This window comes from Eupeodes corollae, chromosome 3 (assembly GCF_945859685.1).
Source record: "Eupeodes corollae chromosome 3, idEupCoro1.1, whole genome shotgun sequence".
Classification (NCBI taxonomy): Eukaryota; Metazoa; Arthropoda; class Insecta; order Diptera; family Syrphidae; genus Eupeodes; species Eupeodes corollae.
In genome coordinates this window covers 70,304,432-70,328,307 of record NC_079149.1, presented here as the reverse complement: position 1 = coordinate 70,328,307, position 23,876 = coordinate 70,304,432, and the positions used below count along the sequence as shown (strand labels likewise).

At 31.2% G+C, this 23,876-nt stretch overlaps 1 protein-coding gene across 11 annotated transcripts in view; it reads right to left on the bottom strand.

The window, feature by feature from the left end:
- Positions 1-1,462: 1,462 nt before the first annotated feature.
- LOC129951529 (calpain-A) overlaps positions 1,463-23,876 on the bottom strand; it is a 59,766-nt gene continuing 37,352 nt past the window's right edge. For 7 of the 11 annotated variants that reach the window (XM_056063727.1, XM_056063732.1, XM_056063730.1 and 4 more), the window contains 4 exons: positions 23,279-23,417; positions 18,631-18,873; positions 2,403-2,732; positions 1,463-2,336 (listed from right to left, as the gene is read on the bottom strand). In XM_056063727.1, the coding sequence (XP_055919702.1) occupies positions 2,251-2,336; positions 2,403-2,732; positions 18,631-18,873; positions 23,279-23,417 (798 nt within the window). In that variant the 3' untranslated portion in view covers positions 1,463-2,250. Of the gene's footprint in view, positions 2,337-2,402; positions 2,733-18,630; positions 18,874-23,088; positions 23,211-23,278; positions 23,418-23,876 lie in introns of those variants that run through there. The other 4 variants (XM_056063733.1, XM_056063734.1, XM_056063731.1 and 1 more) reach the window with 3 other exon arrangements.

Genomic DNA, 23,876 nt, shown 5'->3' with positions numbered 1-23,876 from the left:
CATCAACATTAACCATTGGTTGTTTCTTAAAAATGTATGTAAATCTCATACTGCATGAATTATGGAAGAAATATTTTGTTCAAACATTTATTCTGATTAATAAGTGTTTGAAGAGACGTCGTAAAAAATTTTGTTTCGTTGTTTTAGATACCGACAAAACCCATGCATTTGTAAAAAATTTACAGGACAAGTATTTTGGTATATTTTAAAGTCTTCATTTTTGTATATAATATCTGATATCCGTATTTTCTCAGATAGTCAGACCGTTATTAAATATCTGGACTCTGTCTCTGCAAACTCTATAATAGTCCATAACTGTTGATCATCTCTAATGGGGATGACACAACAGAATAGCATTCACATTTGGTGGGTGCCGGGCCATAGAGACTTTCTAAGAAATTGGGAGCCAGATGAATTACCCACAATTGGTACAGTACAACCTATTTTACCACCTTTGTCTAATGCTGGCATACCAATTGCTACATGTTAACTATTGCTAATGCAAGATGCTTTCAAGAAGGTAGGTACCACGAAGGCACATCACCACGTTTCAGGTCACAAAAAAACATCTGGACTACACTAGATTTAAACCGATCTAGGTGCTTACTAACTCTAAGCAGATCGCATAATCGCCATGTACCTTGGCGTATTCTCAAATGACTTTTGCAGAAGCTGTTTGGATAAGGAAGGGTATGAAACAGTTCTACACCTCCTATGCACAAGACCTGCTCTAGCTCAAAAACGCAAGAATAGTGAATTATTCTATAACGAACTGAACGATCTCAATCTTATTAATATAATCAAAGAAAATTCTTCAATATTCAATGTGAATTTTGGTTAGTTTCGCAAAATACAACTTCTTAATTTTCACTCCTTTAGGATTAGTATTTAGTGATGGCTCATCCGGTTTTTCTATTTTCCATACAATTTGTGTAAGAATTTTCGTCGTCTTTGCATCATCGTTTTATAACTTAAGAATCTGTTATAGTTAAAACATGAGTTAAATATAAGGTATAATTGAAATTCATTGTTAAGTATTTTTTTTAGATCACTTGTTGTTATGAAAATATTTATCTAGTTTTCGAAATACTACAGAAAACTTTCTTTGTTACAAATTATGCTTTTTACAAATTATTGTTTTTGTTTTTATAATACGCAGCTTGCTCAGAGATTTGATATTTAATTTATATCTCACAACTGAAAAATTTTATAATATTTTAAAGATATTTTGAATTGAAGAAAACTTTCTTTCAAATTGTAAAAAAGTCTTAATTTGGTCAGAAAAAAAATAGGGAACAACATTTAAGTGCTATGAAATGATCTTCAAAGTCATAGCTACAACCTTTACTGGGCAACTTCAAATTATATAAATATTTGTATTGTAGCACAGTTTATGTATATATATTTTGAGCTTTATCAAACCCATTGGTATTATTTCTCTAGAGCAAAGTAATAATTACTATTAAAGTTTTTTGGCAATTATTTATTTGTATAAATATTAATAATAATAAGTTTTAGTAAATAAACAATTGAAATTCAACTTTAGAATACAAATAAAAAGAGAGAACCGACTGTTTAATAGTTAGTAATAAGGTTAGTTTAACAACAAATAAAACAAAACTGTATCAAAAATAGACTCAATTAAACTTAAGAAGAGAAAATCAAATGCAAAAATTACTTAAGAGAATATTAAGTAAATTCTATTTTTGTTTTGGTATAATCATGTAAATATACTGAGTTTTTGTTGAATGCTGCGCTGTTGGATAAACGCAACCACTAAGTGTCGCGTTTGTGTTAAAATGTTCTTTTTTCTACTGGATGATATTGGATGTAGACTTGCAATGCTGATAAATAATATGAGAACACATTTATTCGTTATTCCTATTTTACAATCGGTAGTCCATGTTCCTCAATTTCGATTGTTAATTTTTATCTATTCAGCATTTTGGGGTCTCATCACAGTTTTTCCAATAAAAAAATTAATTTGAAGCTTTTCAAGAAAGATGAGATAGAAAAATGTGGGAAGGTTTTATCCACTCAAGAAACAATTTGCACCACAAATTGCACATGAAATGCATTTTTAGCTAGGTAAGATCTAATAAACTTATTGTATTTGTTCGACAGAGATTCACTGAACTGCAGATTTAAAGCACTTTAGTTAAAATATTTAGGAAGTTGTTTGGTTTGAACTTATAACGTGGAAGAGATAATCGTTTGTTGTGTATGATGTTTTATGTTGCTTGATAGATTCTACGAATATAATGTCTTTTCTATCCATTCGTCCATGCTGAATGTGGCTGTGTTACTTTTTTCTGTGTCCTTTTCCTTGAAGATATCTGAAATAAGTAGAACAATTTATAAATAAACAAAATTACTAACACGAAGTATAAAAGTGAAAATACCTATGTATGTTTTAATTTTTACTGCACACATAAGAAAATCATCGAATGCAATTTTACCATCCCTCGATCCATAACGATGTGCCAATGCATTGAGTATTCGATTATTAATTTGGTAACCTGCTGCTTTAAGGGAATCTCTTAATTGAAAACCCTCAATTCGTCCTGTATTTTCAGTATCGTAGAGTTTAAACACAGCTTTCCATTTCGCAATGTCGTTCAGGAGTGATTCAAATTCTTCGAAGCCTAACTTTCCCGATTGATCGGCATCAAGCATAGCTACCATTGAACGACATACATCTTTGGAGAAGCCGGTATTGTCTTCAAACATTACTGAAAATATAAATACATATATAATTTATTTATTTATTTTAGAAATTTACAATACACAAATACAAAATGTGCTTACAATTTGTTGTGCTTATGATAGATAGGTTAGGTATGTTTCTACTACTAAATGTGATTCAAGTGCTTTTTATAACTTCATAAATATGTTCAGAATTACTGCTTTTTAATATAATAATTTGCGGCTTTTGTGAAACTTTAAGTCTAAATTTTAGATTTTAATGGAAACAAAAATAAAACCTAAAGAAATGTTTAAAATATTCTTAGAGTATTAAATCTAAACATAGGTTGATATAAGTCAAAAACATAACATTAAATAAATATGAGACATCTAATTATTTAAAAGGAATTGCAAGGCAGTGGAATAACAAAAGCTTATAGATGAGAACAATAATAATAATTTTACTAAAAAGCTTTTCTTTTTCAATTTTAAGACCGATATAAAACCAAGAAATACAATAATTTTAGCCAAAGAAGTTTTTTGATACCATCTCAAACACATGGTCTACAAAAAGACCAAAACTCACTAAAACTTATTTTAAAGATTTGTTGCTATGGAGACAACTATCGAAAGTTTTTTATGTGGCGCATGAATTGTGCTACAAAAATAAAACGTATTAACTTTATTTTGTGTGAGTAATCGGCTTAGTTTTTTTTATGTTGCAGGAATTTGGATCAAATTTAGGCGGGATTTTTGCGGAGTAGATGGACAATTATAGGTGGTGAGCATATCCGCCGAATCTAGAAGCATCGGACAAAGACCGTACAATCGAGATCCCAATGTACGTGTTCAGAATAACCGCTTAAGCATCGGCAATACAGGCGAATGCAAGCGTTTCGACTCGAAATTTGTCGGGCAAATTGGAGTTAGCAGACGGTAGTTACAGCGAATACTACAAGATGACTTAAACTTGTTTCTGTACAAAGTCCAAATTATAAGCAAGTTAAATCCTCAGGGTTTTCCTGTTTGAGAGGAATTTCGCCTAAAAATTATTGCATTGGCCGAAGACGACAACACGTTGATTAATTGTTTCTTCATGTTTGATGAGGTCCATTTTGACCTAAACGGCAATGTTAACAAGCAAAAATGCCATATTTGAAGTGAATCAAATCCAGAAATGCTTCAATAGACGGTACTGCACCCCGAACGAGTAACTGTGTGGTACGCAGTTTCATAAAGGTCTATTGTCGGGCCGTACTTCTTTGAAAAAAAAAAATGGTGTAACAGTAACTGTCAAATATAACCGTTACTTACAGATGAACCTCGTTGAATAGTATTCCCAAACAAATTAATTTCCAGGATCTCCACTATTCGCTCACCCCCAAGGTCACCTGACCTTTAGGTGTTGAATGAATAACATAAACTGTTGGGAGGAGGATTTAATAATGTATTTATCATTGCATTGGAAGAAAATGGCAGAAGAACAAATATCGACATTTGTTTTTATTATTCATTTACATTCGTAACAATATTTTGTTTTCTTATCTTTATTATGAAACTTATTATTTTTATTTGAATAGACTAAACCTGATTCCAAACTATTATAAATAAAAGGAGGCTGGTTTGCGACCCAGTTTTTTGTTTGTAGATGAAAAAACAGAATGTTAGATTTTTATAAAAAATGTAATGAATGTCGAAGTCAATATTTTCTGTGAAATAAAATTAGTCTGTGTTAAAGCTAGATAAATAACTTAAAAAAACATGTTACTTTGTAGATAATATATATAACTCTAAGTAGTAATTTTATTATGAGTTAATCAATTAGAAAAATTATTAATTATTATCAAATGAATACTTCAAGCTGTAGGAACGTTTTCCTTAAATAAATATATATTGTTTGTTTGTAAGATTGCCTTTCATTTATACAATCCTTATCAGGTTATGGGCCCAGGTCTCGTGTAAACTGCATTAGAAGAAAATGGTATCAAATGATTTGAAGGTATCTGTAGACAAGCTTGAAGGCCCTAGCGATTGGGCGAAATGGAAATGGCAGATGGGTATGCTTTTTCGTGCATATGATCTCAAAGGGATCGTTTCCGGAGAAAAAAAATGTCCCAGTCACACCAACATCAAAAGCGGATGAAAAGATAGAACAAAACGATTAGTTGAAACAAGACGCAAAAGCTGCTGGCTTGATTGCTGCATCGCTTAGCTCACCGATCGCAGAACTGGTCTTAACATGTGTATATTAAAAGGACATTTGGTATAAATTATGCGCTCGTTTCAAAAAAAGCAGCATCGAAATGCCTAACATGTTAATAGACAGTTTCTTCCAAGCAAGAAAAGATGAACAAGAGGATATCAGTGCACAGGCACACATTGCTAAAATACAAAAGCTATTTGTAGATCTAAATGATATACTAGTCAAGCATAAGAAAAATATCCTCTCTAAACGGATTCTTAATGGCAGAACAACACATATTACACCAAACAAATCGCCCTTTAAAACGTACATACAATTCTATGTTCTTAAAGTAATGTGTTTAGGTAAGCAAGGTGTCACGCTGCAGGCGTATGGTAAAGGCAAAATCAACATTAAGGTCAACATTGAAGAGATGTGGAAAGAAGGAACTTTGATGGAGGTATGGTACGTCCCTGAAGCAAGTGCACAGTTGTTTCCTGTGAAGGCTGGTTGTACGACAACAATTAATGACCGAACTGTTACAATTCAAAACACTTGTAGCGGTGAAGTAATTGATAAACCATCAGATATAGCGCAGGTATACATGTCAAAGGCTTCAGAAAGTCTTCAAGTATACCACGAAAAATTTGCTCACCAGAATCTTGCCAAGATGAATATTAGTTTTCCCGAAAGTGTTGAAGAGTTCAATGATGGATGTGCAGCTGGTAAAATGCATCGACTTCCTTTCAAGTCCAGAAGTAATCAATTAACTACTGTTTATGAGTTAACCATGCAGATGTTCTAGGCCCGTAACTTCGTAAAAAGTTTGATGAAAAGGCTATGTATGGTAGATTTGTTGGATATGTCAGCGAAAAAGATGGATATGGCGTATGGATTCCTAACCTGAAGGAACTTGTCTGCAGTCATGACGTAATTTTCAAGCCAGAAGTGGTCTGCAATGCGAATCTAATGAAGACATTCCAGGTGCTGAAGAAAGTACTAGAAACAGTGTTGAGTTTGTTTTTCAGAATGTAAATGGGGAAGCAAAAACTGAAGAAAATGCAGAAACAAGTGTTGACTTTGGCTCTCAGAATGAAGACCGTGAAAAATGTACCGACGAAACTTTAAGTTCTGAAGAAATAAATCAATCAAGTTCAAGTTTTCAGAATGAAGAAAATGCTTTATTTTTCGATGCTGAAGATTTAATGGAAAACGAATTGAACATCAATAGAAGAGAACGAGAAAAAGACAAGTTGGATGACAGGTGGGGAGTATCTCATGTTTGCAGGAGAAGGTGGTTCTAGTCAAGAACCGAGTTCATACTTCGAAGCCTTAAAATCACCAGATAAAGCACAGTGGCTTTTAGCAATAGTAGATTAGGTATCATCTCTAAAAGCAAATCAAACATGGGAACAACTTGTTAAACCACCTAAAAACGTCAAAGTAGTCTAAAATCGATAGAAATTTCTTGTGAAGAATGCAGGAAACGATGGGAATAGTTGATACAAAGCACGACTTGTTGCAAAAGGGTACGTTCAACAAAAAGGTATCGATTACGATGAAAAAATTTTGTCTTGTATCCCGTTACGACACAGTTCGCATGCTGTTAGGCCTAGCTGCAACAAAAAAACTGAAAATTCAACAATTTGACGTCAAAACGCATTTTTATATGGTGCTTTTGAGGAGGAAGTATACTTAGAGCAGCCTGAGGGATTTTAAGATTCAACAGCTGATCCATGTCTTTTTTATAGAAGTAATAGTGTAGTACCCGTGGCATGATGGTTGGTGCGTTTGGCTGTCATGCCAGAGGTCTTGGATATGATCCCTGACTGTGCCACCTAAAGTTTTTTTCACGGGTACTGCCTCTTGCGAGGAATTAACAAATTCTCCAAGAGTATTTTCTTGTCATGAAAAAGAGCTTTCTCAAATTAGAAGTTCGGATTCGGCATTTAAACTGTAGGTCCCTCCATCCCTGTAATTACTCGCACAGAGGAATGGTTGAGAGTTGTAAGTCACTAGGCCCTGATTCTCTACGGACTGTTGCGCCACGCAATTTTTTTTTAATAGTAAAAATGTTCTTCAAAATGAATTCAAAATTACATTTGGAACTCTTGAAAATTTTCTAGTCATGAATATAAATTGAAAATGATGGTTCAATTAAGGTAAGCCAAGAAAAATATACAAAACGATCTATTTTTGACACCAGCTAGTCGGGAGGAAGAAAATTCAAAATTTGAAGATTTAAGAGAACAAGTTCCATACCGTGAAGCTTTTGCACTAAGTTCTGCAGCAAGGAAGATGGAAAATCCTACAAAGATGACTGGAATAGCTTTAAAAGAATTTTTCGTTATCTCCGTGGTACTACCGGCTTATCTTTAAGATACCAAGGAAAGAGCAAAGACAATTTGGCAGTTTACAGTGATGCTGATTATGCAGGCGATCTTAAAACCAGATGTACTGGAGTAGTTTCATTATCTGCTGGTAGTGCTGTATCACGGGCGAGTCAGCTTCAACGAACCGTGGCCTTATCAACAACTCAACGAAAGCAGAAATTATGGCTACAAGTGAGATATTTTGGGTTAGCCAAAAATTTAGTGGTAAAAAAACCACCAACTCAATTTTCTTTTGACTCCTTTCCCTCTACATCGTTCTGCATTATTATTTTGTTTATATTATGCGTGCACTATAATAATTAAACACAGTGCGAACAATTAGGAAAGGATTAGAAAGGAGAAACCGATGCACCGATGTTTTGAATGTCTGCACATCGTAATGAGTGAGAAATATTGAGCCTGGTAAAGCATTCCATTTCGTGTACTGCGAAAGAAAGAATTTCTGTACTAAACAGTACGTCCGAAATCGGCCTCTAGAGTAAACTAATGGGCATTCCTAGCGGTACGGGTGTTACGGTTGAATTGTTTAAGGGGAGGAATGCAACTATCTATTTGAATAGAGCATTGTTTATAAAAGTAACGATAAAACAACGATAGGCATGAGACCATTCGGCGGTGTTCAAGTGAAGCAAATGTCTGGCTAAGAGAACGATTTCCAATCATTTTTTAAACTCTTTTTTCAATTTTATCCAGAACACTCAAGTACGTTATTGGAGTACCAGCCCAAATATGAGGCGATTTGGCGATGTAAAATATGTGATCACTTTAATACAAGTGGTTTGTGATGCACACATCTAGCCTAGGACTGTTAGTTGTTCAATCTCCTCGATGCAAGTACAACCCATGCATAGTGGCATTGGGGGAGGGTTACGCTTTTGAAATAGTAGACAGCATTGAGTTTCCGAAGCATTCAATTCTACACGGTTTTTGAATCCCCATTGAACAATACTGTCAAGATCAGAATTTAATGAGCTTATCATACGCTGCCGTTGGTAGTCCATATCCGAAAAAAAAGGATGAACATCTAAAAACGAATATGAAAAGCAGAGGGTACTGTCATCAGCGAAACAATGTAGTGTGTTAGAAGTTTCAGACAAAAGATCATTTAAGAATATAAGGAATAGAGTTGGAGACAAAACGGAGCCCTGGGCACACCAGCGTTTATCTTGTGGATATCATATTTGAACCCGTGCAATACAACTTGAATTGAACGGTCCGAAAGGTAATTTTTAACCCAACAAAGAATAGATTCAATACCAAAAGCACGCATTTTCGATAAGAGAGCTTGATGTCAAACTCTATCAAATGCCTTTGAAATATCAAGTGCAATCATCTTACTTTCTCCAAAACGATGTAAAGATTTGTTCCACTGTTCGGTGAGATAAACCATAAGATCACCAATGGAACTATTGCAACGAAAACCATACTGCCGGTCATTAAGAAGCTTCCGTTCTTCAAGATATTTCTTAAGCTGAAAATCATCAGCATTTAAATGACCTTGGAAAGAAGGGACGTAAGTGCAATTTGACGATAGTTAGAGGGAGAGGAGGGTTCGCCTTTTAAGGAACAGGCTGGACAAATGCAGTTTTCCATCCACTCGGAAAGAGACCAGTAGAATAGGACGGATGGAAAAGCTTACAAAGTGGTTTTGCCAGCGTTGAAGAACATCTCTTCAGAAGAATAGCGGGGATACTATCCGGGCCAGCGGATTTGTGAATGTAAAGAAAGAAGATTCGTCTCATGGAATAGTTTACGCTTTCAAGTACAGGAGGAGTCATGTCACTCATTGGCAGCATCGAATTAATAGCAAACTGTGCTGCAAGCAAATTGGTTTTATTTATCGAGCTACAAAAGGAATGTCTTTGGAAACGAGTGTAGGAACTGACGATGACGTAGTGTTTTGTGTTGTAGTGTTTTTTTTACAAATGACCAGAAATTTGTACTACCTTTGGGAATTTGTAGTACAAACATTTATTCGAAGGCAATATTTTGGTTCTTGAGCTATGGAATACGAAAAAACAACTTTCCGAATGCATGTCTGTAAAAATCTGTTATTGAGACTCTAGGGACCTTGAAACTCGAGAAATGTCAAAATTTTTAATCCAATTACAATAACTTCCTATGTTAAGTTAAAAAGGGTTTACTTAAATGTAGACCTGGTCATCCGTAAATGGATATAAAAATGCCATCAGAAACTTCTTTGCTAGTTTAAATGACATTTTTAGTTTTTGCAATAAGCCTTATTAACATCATTCTAAATTACAGTTTTTTAACTTAAATATTAATTATATCAAATATATATATATATCAAAATTATAGCAAAATTGCTTCAAAATCAAAATAATAATCAATAAATGGTATCTCAATATTGAGGTTTTTAATCCTTTCTTTTGGGAAACAAGATCAGTCTGGGGTATACGAATGGAAAGTATAAGACTTTGACCCGAAGATGGTGAGTTAAGTTAACGTTTTTTTTTTTTTAATTTTTTGTTTGCTGGATATTTAATCTAACTTTTGGGTGAATCTCCTACTTCCTACCTAACTAATTGTACAATAAACTAGTTAGTATTATATTCTTATATTTTCAGTGCAGTTGTGCTTTTAAGACAAGGTACAAAAATAAAATTACAATAAATATATTCGTTTGGACGTGAGTACTTACATGTAGGTAGCATTAAACAAAAAAATGGTTATTAATATTCATGTTACACAATTATAAAGATAAGAAGTTAAATAAAATTAAATTTTATTCACAGGGAAACACTTAAATATTGTCTGTTTTTGGTCTCTCGGCATGGGGCCGTCCATTACTTTTTAATAAAAATCGTTATATGTATCTTGAATTGTTTTACAGGCTAAAAGTTTGCTAAGGTATACTTTTAAACAGAGAATAACTGTCTACGGTTTCTAGATTTTATGGATCGTGTTTATTAAATTAGGCAACTTCGTTTCAATTCGTATACATGGTGTCCCACCAGAAGCGGACATTTTAAAAACTTCGGGATTTTATTATTTCTAGGTTGGCAGCAGTTTCCAATGTTTTTCTTAACTTTAGCAGTTTTTGGTATTTTTTTTCATGGAGAGGTTCACATTTGAACAAAGCGTTACTATAATGAAAAAGCGACGAGTGTCGCTAAAACTTTGAACGATCTTCGAACGGAACATGAAAACAATTGCTATTCTTTCACTTCCTGAAAACGTAGGAGCAATTTTTGAAAGTTTTCAATTGGGCCCGCATAAGTCTGTTCGGCTTTGTTCACAGCAATTGGGTATGTCACAAAATTTGGTCCACCGCATTTAGAGAAACAAACCACCTGACATACACTGTTGGCCAAAACATTAGTAACTAAAAATACTTTCATCTTTATGTCATTCAAATCATGTTAATTTTTTTTAATACATTATGTATTTACTTCTTAATAGACCACTACAGAATATAGTGGTGGATGTCGTTCAGGGCATGGACTGAGAAAGATAAACCAAATAGATGGTAAAATTGACCTTTTTTTGTACCGTGATATTTTGCAAAATATTATGATGCCATGGATATTTCAGCAGGACAACGACCTAAAGCACACAATGGCCAGCTCAATCCCCAGATCTCAACCCCATGGAAAATCTATGGGAAATTGTAGATCGACGAATTATAAGAAGATCTGTTTCATCAAATCAAATTGGCTTGGAAAAGTATCCCAAGCAGCATTATAAGCAATTTAATTGACTCCACGCTTCAAAAACGTGCTGATGTGATAAAAAACAAATATGTTCTACCAAATCTAGCAATATTTTAGGAACATTACCAAAAATGGTTGTACTTTTTATAAGTTGCTTTTGTTTGGACCAGCCTAATATTGAACTGATTGTACTTATTGTGCTATATTTAATGAAGTATTACAAAAGCAATTTTATTTGATTTTCCATTAGAAACTGTAAATATTTATTAAAATTTAAAAAAAAATACAATAATTAAACGCTTAATTTGTATTTTAAATATTTAATAATCGAGGCAATTAAAAAGTTATTTTTGTTTTGGCCAAAACTGTATATCAGTCAAAAAACAATTCTGTTGGTTGTCACAATTTGTATAACTTCTTATGTTTTAATTTTATCTGTTGTTCAATTAATTAAATATAAAACATTAGTGTTTTATCTGCATCGCGTTGATTCATATGACAGTAAGCTGCAGAAAGTGTGGTTCTTTGCTTTAAGCACTCTGGTATCGGAACACAGTTTTTAAGAGTTTTTGAAAGAAAGCTGTTTTTTTTCGGAGAAGACGTTTGGTGCGCTGAAACATCATTTTAGATGATTGTCGTATCCCTCAAATCACAGTAGAATCTACAACTTCTCATGCAGCAAGTGCTTTGTAAAAGTTAAAGTTTATTTTGAGTAAAAAATCCAGCTGATGTGGCTGAGGCAATTAATATGCACGAACCAAAGACTAAGTTCCACAAATACAGGAATCTGATGATCGGTTTGCTAGCACCCGTAAAACATATTAGTCTATGAATTCTAGCTAAAATATAACCGGAACCTGAACATAATAAATGTATTAAGTTTTAATTTTAATGGTTTTTTGCTGAGTTACTGCGTTTTTTGTATGTGCGCTTTTGCTGCCAACCCGTATATTCTTAAAATATGTTTTTAAAGCTCAATTAACACTAGAACGCAAGCTGGTCAACCAGCAGTAATGGAAAGTGTCGTATCTTCGCTGATTTTGGCTTTCAATGCATCGAAATGATTTGGAATCTAATAATAATAATAAAAAAAAAAACAATGATGAGGCGTATGTATTTTCGCCTTTGAGCCTACGTTATTAATTAGATAGGTCTCATTTAAGTTGACCGGATTGCGCTATGGTGCTTTGATCAATGTTTTTTAAGGGCCGGAATTTACATAGGTGATATTCACATAGGTAAGGTTTCTGCTTAACAAGATAGCGGCGCTACGTGCCACATGAAACAATCAAAATTTTGGAAGAATTTTTGTATCGTGTTATTTCTTAAAAAGTTGACCACAAATAAAACATCATCGTGATTTTGACATAATTTAAGATATGACACTTTTAAATTTTATCTGAAGCGCCACGTAAAAGATAAGGTCTACAACGAATGTTTCAGATTAAAGGCCCTTGATTGAATTTATCGAGTTGTGGACGACATACAACTGCAAATGTGTGAATTGGTCATGGAACATTCCATGTAAAGTATATTGTGCTGCAAAAATAGACCATTGGCTGACATTGTTTTAATTATTAGTGTGTTAATATCACACGTGAAGTTTGAAAACTGGGTACTTTAGTGTATTTCTTGGTTCTTTACCCCAATTTAATAATATTCGCATTAAAAACTAATTTTCAATCAAAATACATTTGCTGTTAAACCCAGTTAAAATTTTAATTTTATGTCTACGGTTATCTAGCGTTATATGAAAATAATTTGTTTATTTATAATTCGTTAAATACCTACGTTAACAATTCTTAATATATAGGTACTTAAAATCTAAAAACTTAAACTAGACTATTGAAAAATATTAATTTGCAATTCATACTTTTTATATTATCATTTGGTGAATTAATACAAGAGTAAAATTTATTATAGATTTAAAATAATTGATTTAAGAGGTTATGTACACCATAGTTCCATCAGCTAAAATTAGTATTCAATGGTTTCTGGAGTCTTATACTTGAACGACGAAAACTAAAGTTTAAATTTGTCCGTTTATTATTTTAACAATAAAACAAAACTTCCTATGATTTGTCAAAGAAGGAAGATTTATGAGAGAAATTCTCTGTAAATAAGGCGGTAATGTATAAATATCATAAAACCACGGAAGGGATTGTAGACAAAAACGCAAGAATCTTTCCTGAATGGCTTCGAGTCTTGTGACGTGTACGGCGTAGTAAGGTGACAATACTGTACAAACGTATTCCAGGACTAGTCATGAAACACAAAGTAATTTTAAAACATATGGATCACGGAAATCACAGCCAAATCTCTTAACAAAACCCAGAATTCGATTTACTATTTTAACTACGAAGTTAATATGTTAATTGAATGTTAGTTTAGGATCTAAAACAACACCCAAAATCAGAAAATACATATACTCTACTTAAAGGACAAGAATCAAACATGTAACTAAAAACGATTGCAATTTTTTTGCGTGCAAAACTCATGGTTTTACATTTGTCAACATAATTATTGCTGAGCTTTTTTCACTTCTCACTTTTTCCAAAAAATACTTGAAATCATAAAACACATTATTATCTAATAGCTAATTGACCCTTTTAGAGAACTTAAGGAACTAAACATAAAAAACGTTGAAAACGAAGACATACATCGAGAAACTTTGTATTCGAAAAATGTTTTGATATCTCAGGAACTATGATGTATCATTTTATTTATTCTGCTAAATTTAATAGCGAATTAACTTAATTTTTGGTTTACGATTTAAAAATAATTTACCTATTTTTATAAGACATACCAGGTAGTTTTTTTCTAACCATTGTTTACTATTTTTAACAATAGTTAACTATTATCTTTTCTAAACGTTAAGCTGAGCTGAAAGTGTTGAACTGTTGATTTGTTTACAAACAATGATTTTGTTTTAACTATACAGAAACCAATAAATTTAAAAGCCTATCTTCATCTTAATCGAACCACAAATTTTCATTATACTATGTATAAACTAATGGTTTTCGTAAATTGCTTTTTTTTCTTTACATCCTTTTGCTATGAAAATTATAAAATTTAATTCCGGAAATGTTTTATTATTTACCATTTTTCTTTATTCAAAATTTGAAGGAAGGAGCGGCTTTAATTTATATTATTTTTTCATTTTGGATATTGGCAGATTGACAGACCAACAACTTCTAACAATTGTCGTAAATAATTTTAACAAATTCTAACAATTCGTAACATTTTTGACATATTAATAATAGTTAATAATTGTTCGAAAAAGAATACACCAAAAGTAAACTTAAATGAAATTTATTTTTAATAAAGTTCACTTCAATGTTGAGTGAATGTTTGATGACTAATTAGACTAATGGCTAATTTGTATAAAATAAAATATGTCAATACCGTATAAAAATAACTAAATTATAAAAACACATTAATAAAATAAACATTTTTTTACGGAAGAGTATGAAAATAAGTATGTGTGTGTTAAATGTTAAAATTAATTTATATTCTTTACACTCTTGTCTTTGACATGGCATATGTCCTTATAGGTATGGAGTACTTTTTATTTTTGACAATAAGACGTCTTCGTTTCTGGCATTCCTTTTAAATTCAACCAAAGATATTATATTAAGTTGATATCAAAGAACCATTATAAGCGCTTCCATTAATTGTATTCTACTTTGCAGACAGGATTCTCTGGTCAGTTTTTAGGCCAAATTGTAACTTTTGTATTTTGTTTACTCACATGAAAAATGTATCTCATCATACACGACCGAGGCAGTAACTAGCTCGCCGCATGCCGTGCGGGTGTTATAGTGCACATAATAAAGGTTTTCACCTCAAAAAAAATCGGCACACTTACTAAGGGATGCCGGATAGCGGCAGTTAAGAGACACATGGAGTTTGTCTCAGTTTTTCTCGTTTATGTCGAAAACTATTTGTCGCATCAGAAAATTTTGTTGCACACATTAAAAGCTCATTAAATTTTATAAAAAAAGTTATCATGAGATTTTTCGTATATCTTATAGTTTATAAAATAAATAATAAGTGAAGAGAAACATACGGATTTTTCGGGTTTATCTTGAAAACTATTTGTCGTATCAAAAAATATTCTTCTAAAAAATTAAAGCTTAATGAATTAATTATATATATTATTTTTTTTTGTGAAACACGTTCATAGGGCATATCATTGTATCAGCTGTGGGTCACAGATCATTCATGTTTCCAATACTAAACAGCCTTGCTTATTTATATACAGAAAGCTTGGTTCTAAGAAGTTGGTAAACCTTATATCAAGCTTAGGGTTTTGTTCTTCATTCTATGAAGCTCAGTTGTTGGAGATATCAGATTTTTATTTATTAGCTATTTAACCAATTTGTGTTCGATAATGCCGACTTTAATGTCGGGCGGAATAAGATGTATCTCTGTATCTGCTTCCATTGGAAAAGAAACCGACACACGAATGCAAAAGCTGAAAAAAATACCTTGTGCTAAATCAACTGCAGAACTTCCTTTGGAAATATTTCAGAAACAGTTTTTGAGAATGTGAATGCGTGTTCCAAAGAAATGTTACAGCCAATTAAATAAATGATTGGCATTTACGATATTCCAGGACGCAAAGGGTACATGCACTCAATAACAATAGGGTTGTTTAGAGCAAAAACTAAAATCATTCCTCTTCCGTTCATAAACTCCCCACCGTATGCTGGCAGTTTGTGTGACAAATTTGTCCAAAAATGCTTGGTGGTAACAATTGACCAGCGTCTTTATATAAAAAGTAAAGAAATCTTTGCCGCATTGAGTCCCGTCTATTAAAATGCGCAGTCAGATTGAGTGGATTTCACCTCTTAATGACCTATATTGGTTCAATAAGGTTGCTGCTAAGTGGAAGTGGCCTGCAAGAGTTAATGAGTACAATATACGCCCCTGTTTCTGTTGAAAAGATGCTGCAAGGAAAAGCTTTCGCTACCAGATCTTTAGCTAATAAAATAATGAAACAAGTTGACATAAGCCAACAAAATATCTAGACAAATTTTCTTGATGAGTCTCATTCGTTATGTGCACTAAAACAAAAGCCTCTTTGATCCATCTTAGTGAGAAACTACAAACAAATCTCTACAAACTCAAATCTAATGACCAACAGCAGCCTTATGGAATTAGTTGATTAATATGATTACATCGCTTAAAGATTTTATTCACGCTGAGTGGTCTGGCGATTGGAATGCCTATATTTTCTGTGTGAAGAATATGATTCCATATTTCCATGTCGCCAGACACTTCTCGGACGCTACATCATGTCGCCTGTATTGCAGGACATGATGAAATTGTACTTAGCAAATGTGTTCCAGGGCTGACTGCTACTCATAAAATTTGCACATCACTCGAAGATTTCATTGGCGTTCTTTTTTCTACTAGTGAGCAAAATGAACATTTTGGGGAGGCACATAAAATTAGAGATAATACAGACATTGCAAAGCTGTCAAATTGGTCCCAAAATCATCCTCCATTTCCAGTTACAAATGAAATCATGTCATTAGCGAGTGATAAATTAACTTGCTACAATGCTTATTCTCCAGGCATGCAGGCAATGAGCCATATAGTGGGCCAACGAGTTTCAAAAGTAAGAAGGCATTCACAAATTGAATACTAAAGTTTTTTTTTTGTGGACAATTACAGACACAAAAATGCATACCATATTTTTTAAGGAAATTTAATAAGCTTTCTTTTCGGGTGAAAAAAACACATGATTTCCTTAAATGCTGGTAAAGTTATTTTACAAACTAAAACAAGAAAAAACAAATTAATATCATATTTCTTAAGTAAATTCAATAAGCTTTAATTTTTTACCAGATTATTTTTTGATACGACAAATAGTTTTCAAGATAAACCCGAAAAAACCGTATGTTTTTTTCCACTGCCGCTAGAGTTATTTTATAAACTATAAGAGATACGAAAACATTCATGATACCTTTTTGTTTTATATAATTTAATTTTTTGATACGACAAATTGTTTTTGAGATAAACGCGAAAAACTGAAACAAACTCCATGTTTCTCTTAACTGTCATCACCAGACATTCCTTAGTAAGCGTGCCAAGTTTCAAAACTGTTGTATATATTTTGAGGTGAAAGCAATTTTGTTCGTTCATTGACTGGACTATTATTAGCTTATTCCAGTATGGCCGACTTTATAACATTTTCCGGATTATGTATTGGTTGTCACAGGGGTTCGTTAATATCGTTTGAAGATAAAAATTACTTTTCGTTCCTTCTTTCCGATAAATTTCATTATTGACAAAATAAATTATATTTTATCGCTTATTTAGAAAATACTTTAAAATGTCATTAACATCATTTTTTTGATTTTTTTAATTTGTTTCTACATTTCTAATAAGAATTAATTAAACTTGTGTTTATATGTTATCAATATTATGTTTACACCTTTTTTGTTTTCACTTATTCCGTCATATTTCAAAAATCGGTGCTTTGCTGATTTGGCTTTTTCATTTTTTACTGGACAAGGCACGATAGCTTTTGATGGCCTTAATTCAATGCAGCTATTAAATTAAATATATATTATATATATGTATATATATAATTATACATAAGTTGTTTTGATGCTTTGTAATAAAGTATTTTTTTCAAGACAATTCGTGCGGTTCTTTCAAAGCTACAATCTCTAGCTTCAATATTCCGTTTAAATATTTTCATTATCTTAATTATTAAAAAATATAAGTATAAGTTATTAGTCTTTATATGTTACGGATGTACCAAATATTATTCTTGAGGATACCTTTAAAATATTTACAGATTCAAAATATCTGTCTTAGTTTGATGAACAATTACTCAGTATATTCATTACATAACAAGTATTGAAATAAAATGTATTTAAAAAACTGACTAAGTGGCCTTCAAAGTATAATATGCAAAAATAAAATTTGAATTCAATCCAAAACATTCGCCCTTCTTTTTTTTTATTTTTTCCAAAAAGTATGTATTTTTAAGAACAAAAAGAATTTCTCTTTCTAGCCCTATATCATGTGAAATAAATAAGAAAAATAAAAATATTTATAACGCAAATTTGAAAAAACGTATTTTTTTAAAAATAACTTGAGATTTTCGACGTCTATCAAAAATTTTTAAATGCCATACATACAACCCCTAGTAGTTCACTTCAAAAGGAAATGTTCAATTTAGAAGATTTTAATTTATTCTTTTATTGGCTTTAAATAAAACGTATAAAATTGGACAGGTGCTACAATTTAAATTTTGATTGTTTTCTATTAATTGTACGATTCATCTTTCTTTTCTAATTCGGGAAAAATTACTTCGTTATAAATAAATAATTTAAAGACAAAAAAAAAACAATTAACTTTTTACTCACAATTCCGCATTTAAGATGCATTCTTAAACGAGTGCAAACATTTGACACAGACAGTTATTATGCACATAACAAAGGTGTATCATTATATTCATAGCAATTACTTACATATATCAAAATAACTGCTATAAACTCAAAAATAATTCTATCACTATCTTGGATTAAAAAAAAAATTCAGGCCTCTGTCCGATAAGTTAATATGTAGCGCTGTTCCACATATACACTTTTCTTTTAAAAAAACAAGAACAGAGGGGATCAAAAATATGTACAAACTTGAAAAAGGGGTTTTAAATGTCACATATTATTCTCACCAGGATCTGCATTTAATGGATTCACACTAGTGTAAGACTGCTGTTGTTGGTCCAAACCAAGTACTCCTTCAAGAGGAGTTCCTTTGCAGAAAGGACCACAGAGCAAGGCAAACAAATCCATGCCCCCTCCTCCACCGACGCCGCCGCCCCCATCTTCATCATTATTTCCAGATCCAGGACCTCCACTTGCAAACTGATTATTAGATGTTTGCATAAAACCATTTGACGGATGTTTTGGCAAGTCTATATTATTGCATTGGTTTTAATTTCGATTTTAGCATTTATTGGCGTCGACGATATGAGTTGATGTTCGATTTTTAGAAATGTAATAAGAGAAGGCAAATAAAGCAAACACATTACTAAATTTTATCAAAACCAATTATCAAAAGCAAATGTAAATAAATGCATACTACTGATTTAATTTCACTTCAAAAAATCTTACTATACAAATGAAATGCTTATAGGAAAAAACACAACAAAACATAAATCGTAGGGTTTTAAAATCTTAATTTATGTATATACTTATAAATTATTGTTTCTAAACTATAAATACAATTGTTCATACAATTAGGAATAAATATAATAATAGAACAGATGACAGTGCAATTTCTTGTTTATATTAATTATTATTATTTATTGATAATACGTATTTTTAATTTTGGATATCATTATCTTAATGATTTTGTTTTTAACAGTAACGCAAAAGACAATTTTTATTGCTTCCACGTTACCCTGGTTGAATTAGTTGGTACACTGTGATTGACAAAGGAACTTTTGTTCTAACAGACTGCAGATAAATCTCCTAAAGGTATTGAAAAACTTTAAACCCAAATACCTTTCTTTTATCAACTACCATAAAATAATTAAACGTGATCGGCATCTTTTAAATTATTATATTTAGGAGCTCTATGCTAAGTCTGTTGATTTTTAGATCTAGCACAGTGTTATATGTATGTATTGCACCAATCAATCAATAAATTATAAATTTTGTTACTGTCCGTCTAGCTGTACAATTATAAAAATTATTATCAAACAGCTAGTTGAATGCTTTGACACTCTCAGGTGTAGCTGTATATGTATATTAAGATCTCAAATTTGTATCTTTGAATTATGAAGTAAAACCGCAGGCCAAACGTTTTAAAAACTATCGAAAATATGTATTAATTTATGTAATGCAATGTTAAAAACCGTTGAAGAATTATTGTAAAATTATTAAAACGATTTAAAATCAGTTGTTTTTTCTTAGTTGGTTGGATTTATGAATTGAGGTCGAAAACATCATGAAAATAACCTTGCCTTAAAAATCGACTTAAGGGAAAATTAGAACTTAATTTCATCTCTTGATAAACCAGAACACTTAAAAGTAACAACTTTAAACGATTTTAAAATTGTGTCAAGAAAAAGAGCATTAGGAAAGCTTGGTTTTCATTCGGAAAATAAATTTGTAAAACCAATAAAATAGTTAACAGAAATAAATTACATAAATTGTACATGTTTAGCATGCGTTTCTTTCTCATGTACGTAATATGTATGTTAAATGATAGATATGCATGATAAATGATAATTATTTCTTCATTGAATCTACTACAACTTTTTAATTTTTATAATTTATTAACATATTTAAAATACAAAACCAAATTATATTCATGCCATTTGTGCATGCAAACAAATTCAGAATGAAGAAGAATATCAAGAATCTTAAATATTTTCAGAAAATTGTGCCTTTCTGAAATGTGTCATATTTTATATATTATCGAATTTGACTTCACAAATTAATATGCCAACATCTCTACAGTGACGGAAAAGACCACTTTTAACATGTTAAGATTTCTTAAGAAAAAACAAATATTTACATACAAACTGAGAAGGTAAAGAAGTTCATATACTCCTAAAATATACTTCATTAGACAAGAAGTAGTTGTAAAAAAAATGGACAAAGCACTTTTAAGTATGTTAACAATTAATATTCGATGTCTTAATTTATAGCAGAGACTATATGTTTACCACTGAAGTTTTCGTGTTGGACTATTTAATTAATTTTAAAAGTATTGACTTACAATACAAAATTAAATTAATTTTAAAAGTATTCACTTACACAGTTCAAGGCATAAGTATGTACTGTTTTATTTTCGTACAAAAATAAGTTTAGGCATTTGAGTTTTTAGCACTAGGATACTTGGGAATAATACTTATTTAATATTCTATATAAAAAAAGACAAAAAATTAGGAAGGTCACGGGAATAAATCAACTTTAAGAACCGTTTGAAGTTATTTAACTTTTTCTGCTGCTTCACATGGCATACTTCACGTCCTTACAGTGTTTTTATTGAAAAATATCACATGCATGTAGGCCCATAGTAATGAGCTATACTCTATTTAGTTGGAATATTCCTTATGGCAGAGCTTTTTCAAACACACTGATGCCTGCTGGTGTTTGCATGGCAGCTAAAGTCGACAAAATTAGTGGTTTGGAAAAAGATAGATTTAATTTAATTTACTAACTTACGATCTACATGCTTCTGTTCATAAAATCTTTATAAACAGTTGGAAACCCTACCGACAATTTTCAAAAAATTATATCGAAGTATAATGATAACGACGGAAGCCTTGAAAGAGCATTCAAATGCAGATAACCTATTGAACTCCATTAAAGTATGGTTGAAAGGCAAATATATAATCTTCCTTGCACTGCATACTCGAAAGTCTTTAAGTGCTAAGAAATCCAAAACAATTGTATCAAAACAATATTAAAAATAAACAGTGATGTACCATGGCAAGCTTTTGGCAATAACTGCGTAAATTAATACATTTAAAAATACTTTAAATAACACAATACGAAGGCCCCATTTATCATATAGTAAAATTAAAACTTTCTTAAAAGTGGTCCTATTGTTTTAGCCCCTTTTTTGCAAAAATTTTTTTTTCTAACATCTTATCTTTTTTAAATACAATGTTTTTTTCTTCCTTAACTATAATTATATCGTAGCAGTTCAAAAAATAATAATATGTAAATTATTTAAAGGTACAAAATGTTCTTAAAAAATCTTAGCACATTAAAAGTGGTCCTGTCGTTTTGTCTGTACCTGTAACTTCATAATTTTTTCTTCAACAATTATCCATAAGTAACATGTATCATTTTCGATACAAAATCATTTGTTTAAAAAAAAATTCCTAAGAGCCAAATGTTCATGCAAAGGTTATGTATCGTCTTCTTTTTTTTAAAAATTGCACGAACATTTGAAACATAAAAAAGAAGCTTTTTTAAAAACACAATTTAATCTTAAAAACAGTAACGAATATATACTTATGAAATTCAAAAAAAAAAAAACAATAACAACTTTTTGAATAAAAACAAGAAACAAGACCAAAAATAAAAGTAAATAACAAACTATGAAAAATAAAACAAAACACATTTTTTAATATTTCCCATATTACGAAAAACAATACACTTATTACATTAAAAAAAAATAATGATAGAAAAAAATAGGTTTTCGAAAAGAAGAACACTATGTATAAAATTATTATATGTATGTCGATTTCTATACAAAGTAGCGTTCAGGTGATATTTTCGACATTTTACATTTGTTTATCGCTGTAAGTTCTAAATGCTTGCTCATATAAATAAAAGTTAAATAAAATCATGTTAAAGATCATTTCATGATCTACAAAGTCTAACTTTAAAACTTTTTGTAGCATTTTGGGATAAGCCAAGCAAAATATTAAACGTAATGAAACGTATTGTTTTTTGATTTAAACAAAAATTAAATATGTACATACATACATATATGCATCATGTACTAAGTTTGAAATAGGAAACGAAAAAAGAATAGTTCAACAGACCTGGCTTGCAGTGCTTTTAATTTCAGATTCAAACATTTTTTAAAAGAAGTAGACAATTAACTGTCTGCGCAACCAAACAAATGCCAATAATTATGAATTTTATTGAAAAAAAAACCAAAACATGGAGATGTTTTTAAATCAATTTGTATGACGACAGAGGCCGAACTTTGTTTGTTTATCAAAATTAAACCATGGACTTTTGAGGCGCAGACCACAAGAAATTTTGTTTATCAAATACGATTCATGGGACTTATAATTGATGTTTTAAAGAAATAATAGAGCTATGGGTGCTTTTCAATTAGATTTTATGGGGACAGTGAAGTTGTAAACGTATTTACAACATTAATTGGCTTCTTTGTTTTTTCTAAAGCTTAACCAACAAATATAAAGGGCACGCAAATTATATATCTTCACACAAATAACATTCCCATTCAGAAAAGACTAAGTTAAATGAGTTGAAAAGGTAGCATTATGAGTTTCAAGCCCATTTAAAAAAAAATGTATATCCGAATCCTTTGGAATCATAAAATGTAAACTTTAAACTATTCTATTTCACAAAGCTACTGGGCAACATAAATCATATCTAGATTTCTACGTTCTACAACTATACATCTATTATTCTTACCTCGTTCTTCAATAACTAGAACCCTGAGACTCTACTCTTGATAAAAGTTTATATGACAACAAATTAAAGCCGCACATTCTTAAGTTATAATATTGTTGTAATAATTCCAAACCAACTATCATAAGAATTCACTCTGTTATTAATCTATAACTTGATTTGGACCAATTTGGTTTTCCAACTCACCGTCTTTCATCGAATGATCCAAGATTCGTTTTAATTCCATCCAATCAACCTCTTGATCAGATCCAGCAATGCTTTGGAATAAACGCCGCAGGCTTTCTCTTTGTGGATCGAGAGGCTGTAAAGGAATGCTTGGGGCAACCTAGGGAAATGCAAAATAAAACTTATGTTAAAAACATTCTTCGTATTGGTTTTTTTTTTTGTTAAATATTTTAAATTTAATGGAATTTAAAAGAAACGTCCACGTAGTTCAAAGCAAGCTTAATTTTGTATACCATTGAGTTTGTATGAACCATCTTCGGTGGGTTAATGTATTTTAATTAATAACGATATAATATTTAAGAGAAAACATCAGCTTTCATTTGAAATACTGTGGTGGAAAATAATTAGAAACGATGAAAAAAAACACTTATTGTTTTTCTTTTCTTAATTTTAGTTATATTAACTATTTTATACTAATGGCGAGTACTTAGTTTAACACAATTATTATTAGTCTCTTCTTATCTGGATTTTTGTTTAATGACAAAAAAGGAACAAATTATTATATTTTGAGTTCTTCCCAAAAAAAATAATCGATTTTCTGGGAAAATAATTAGAAACG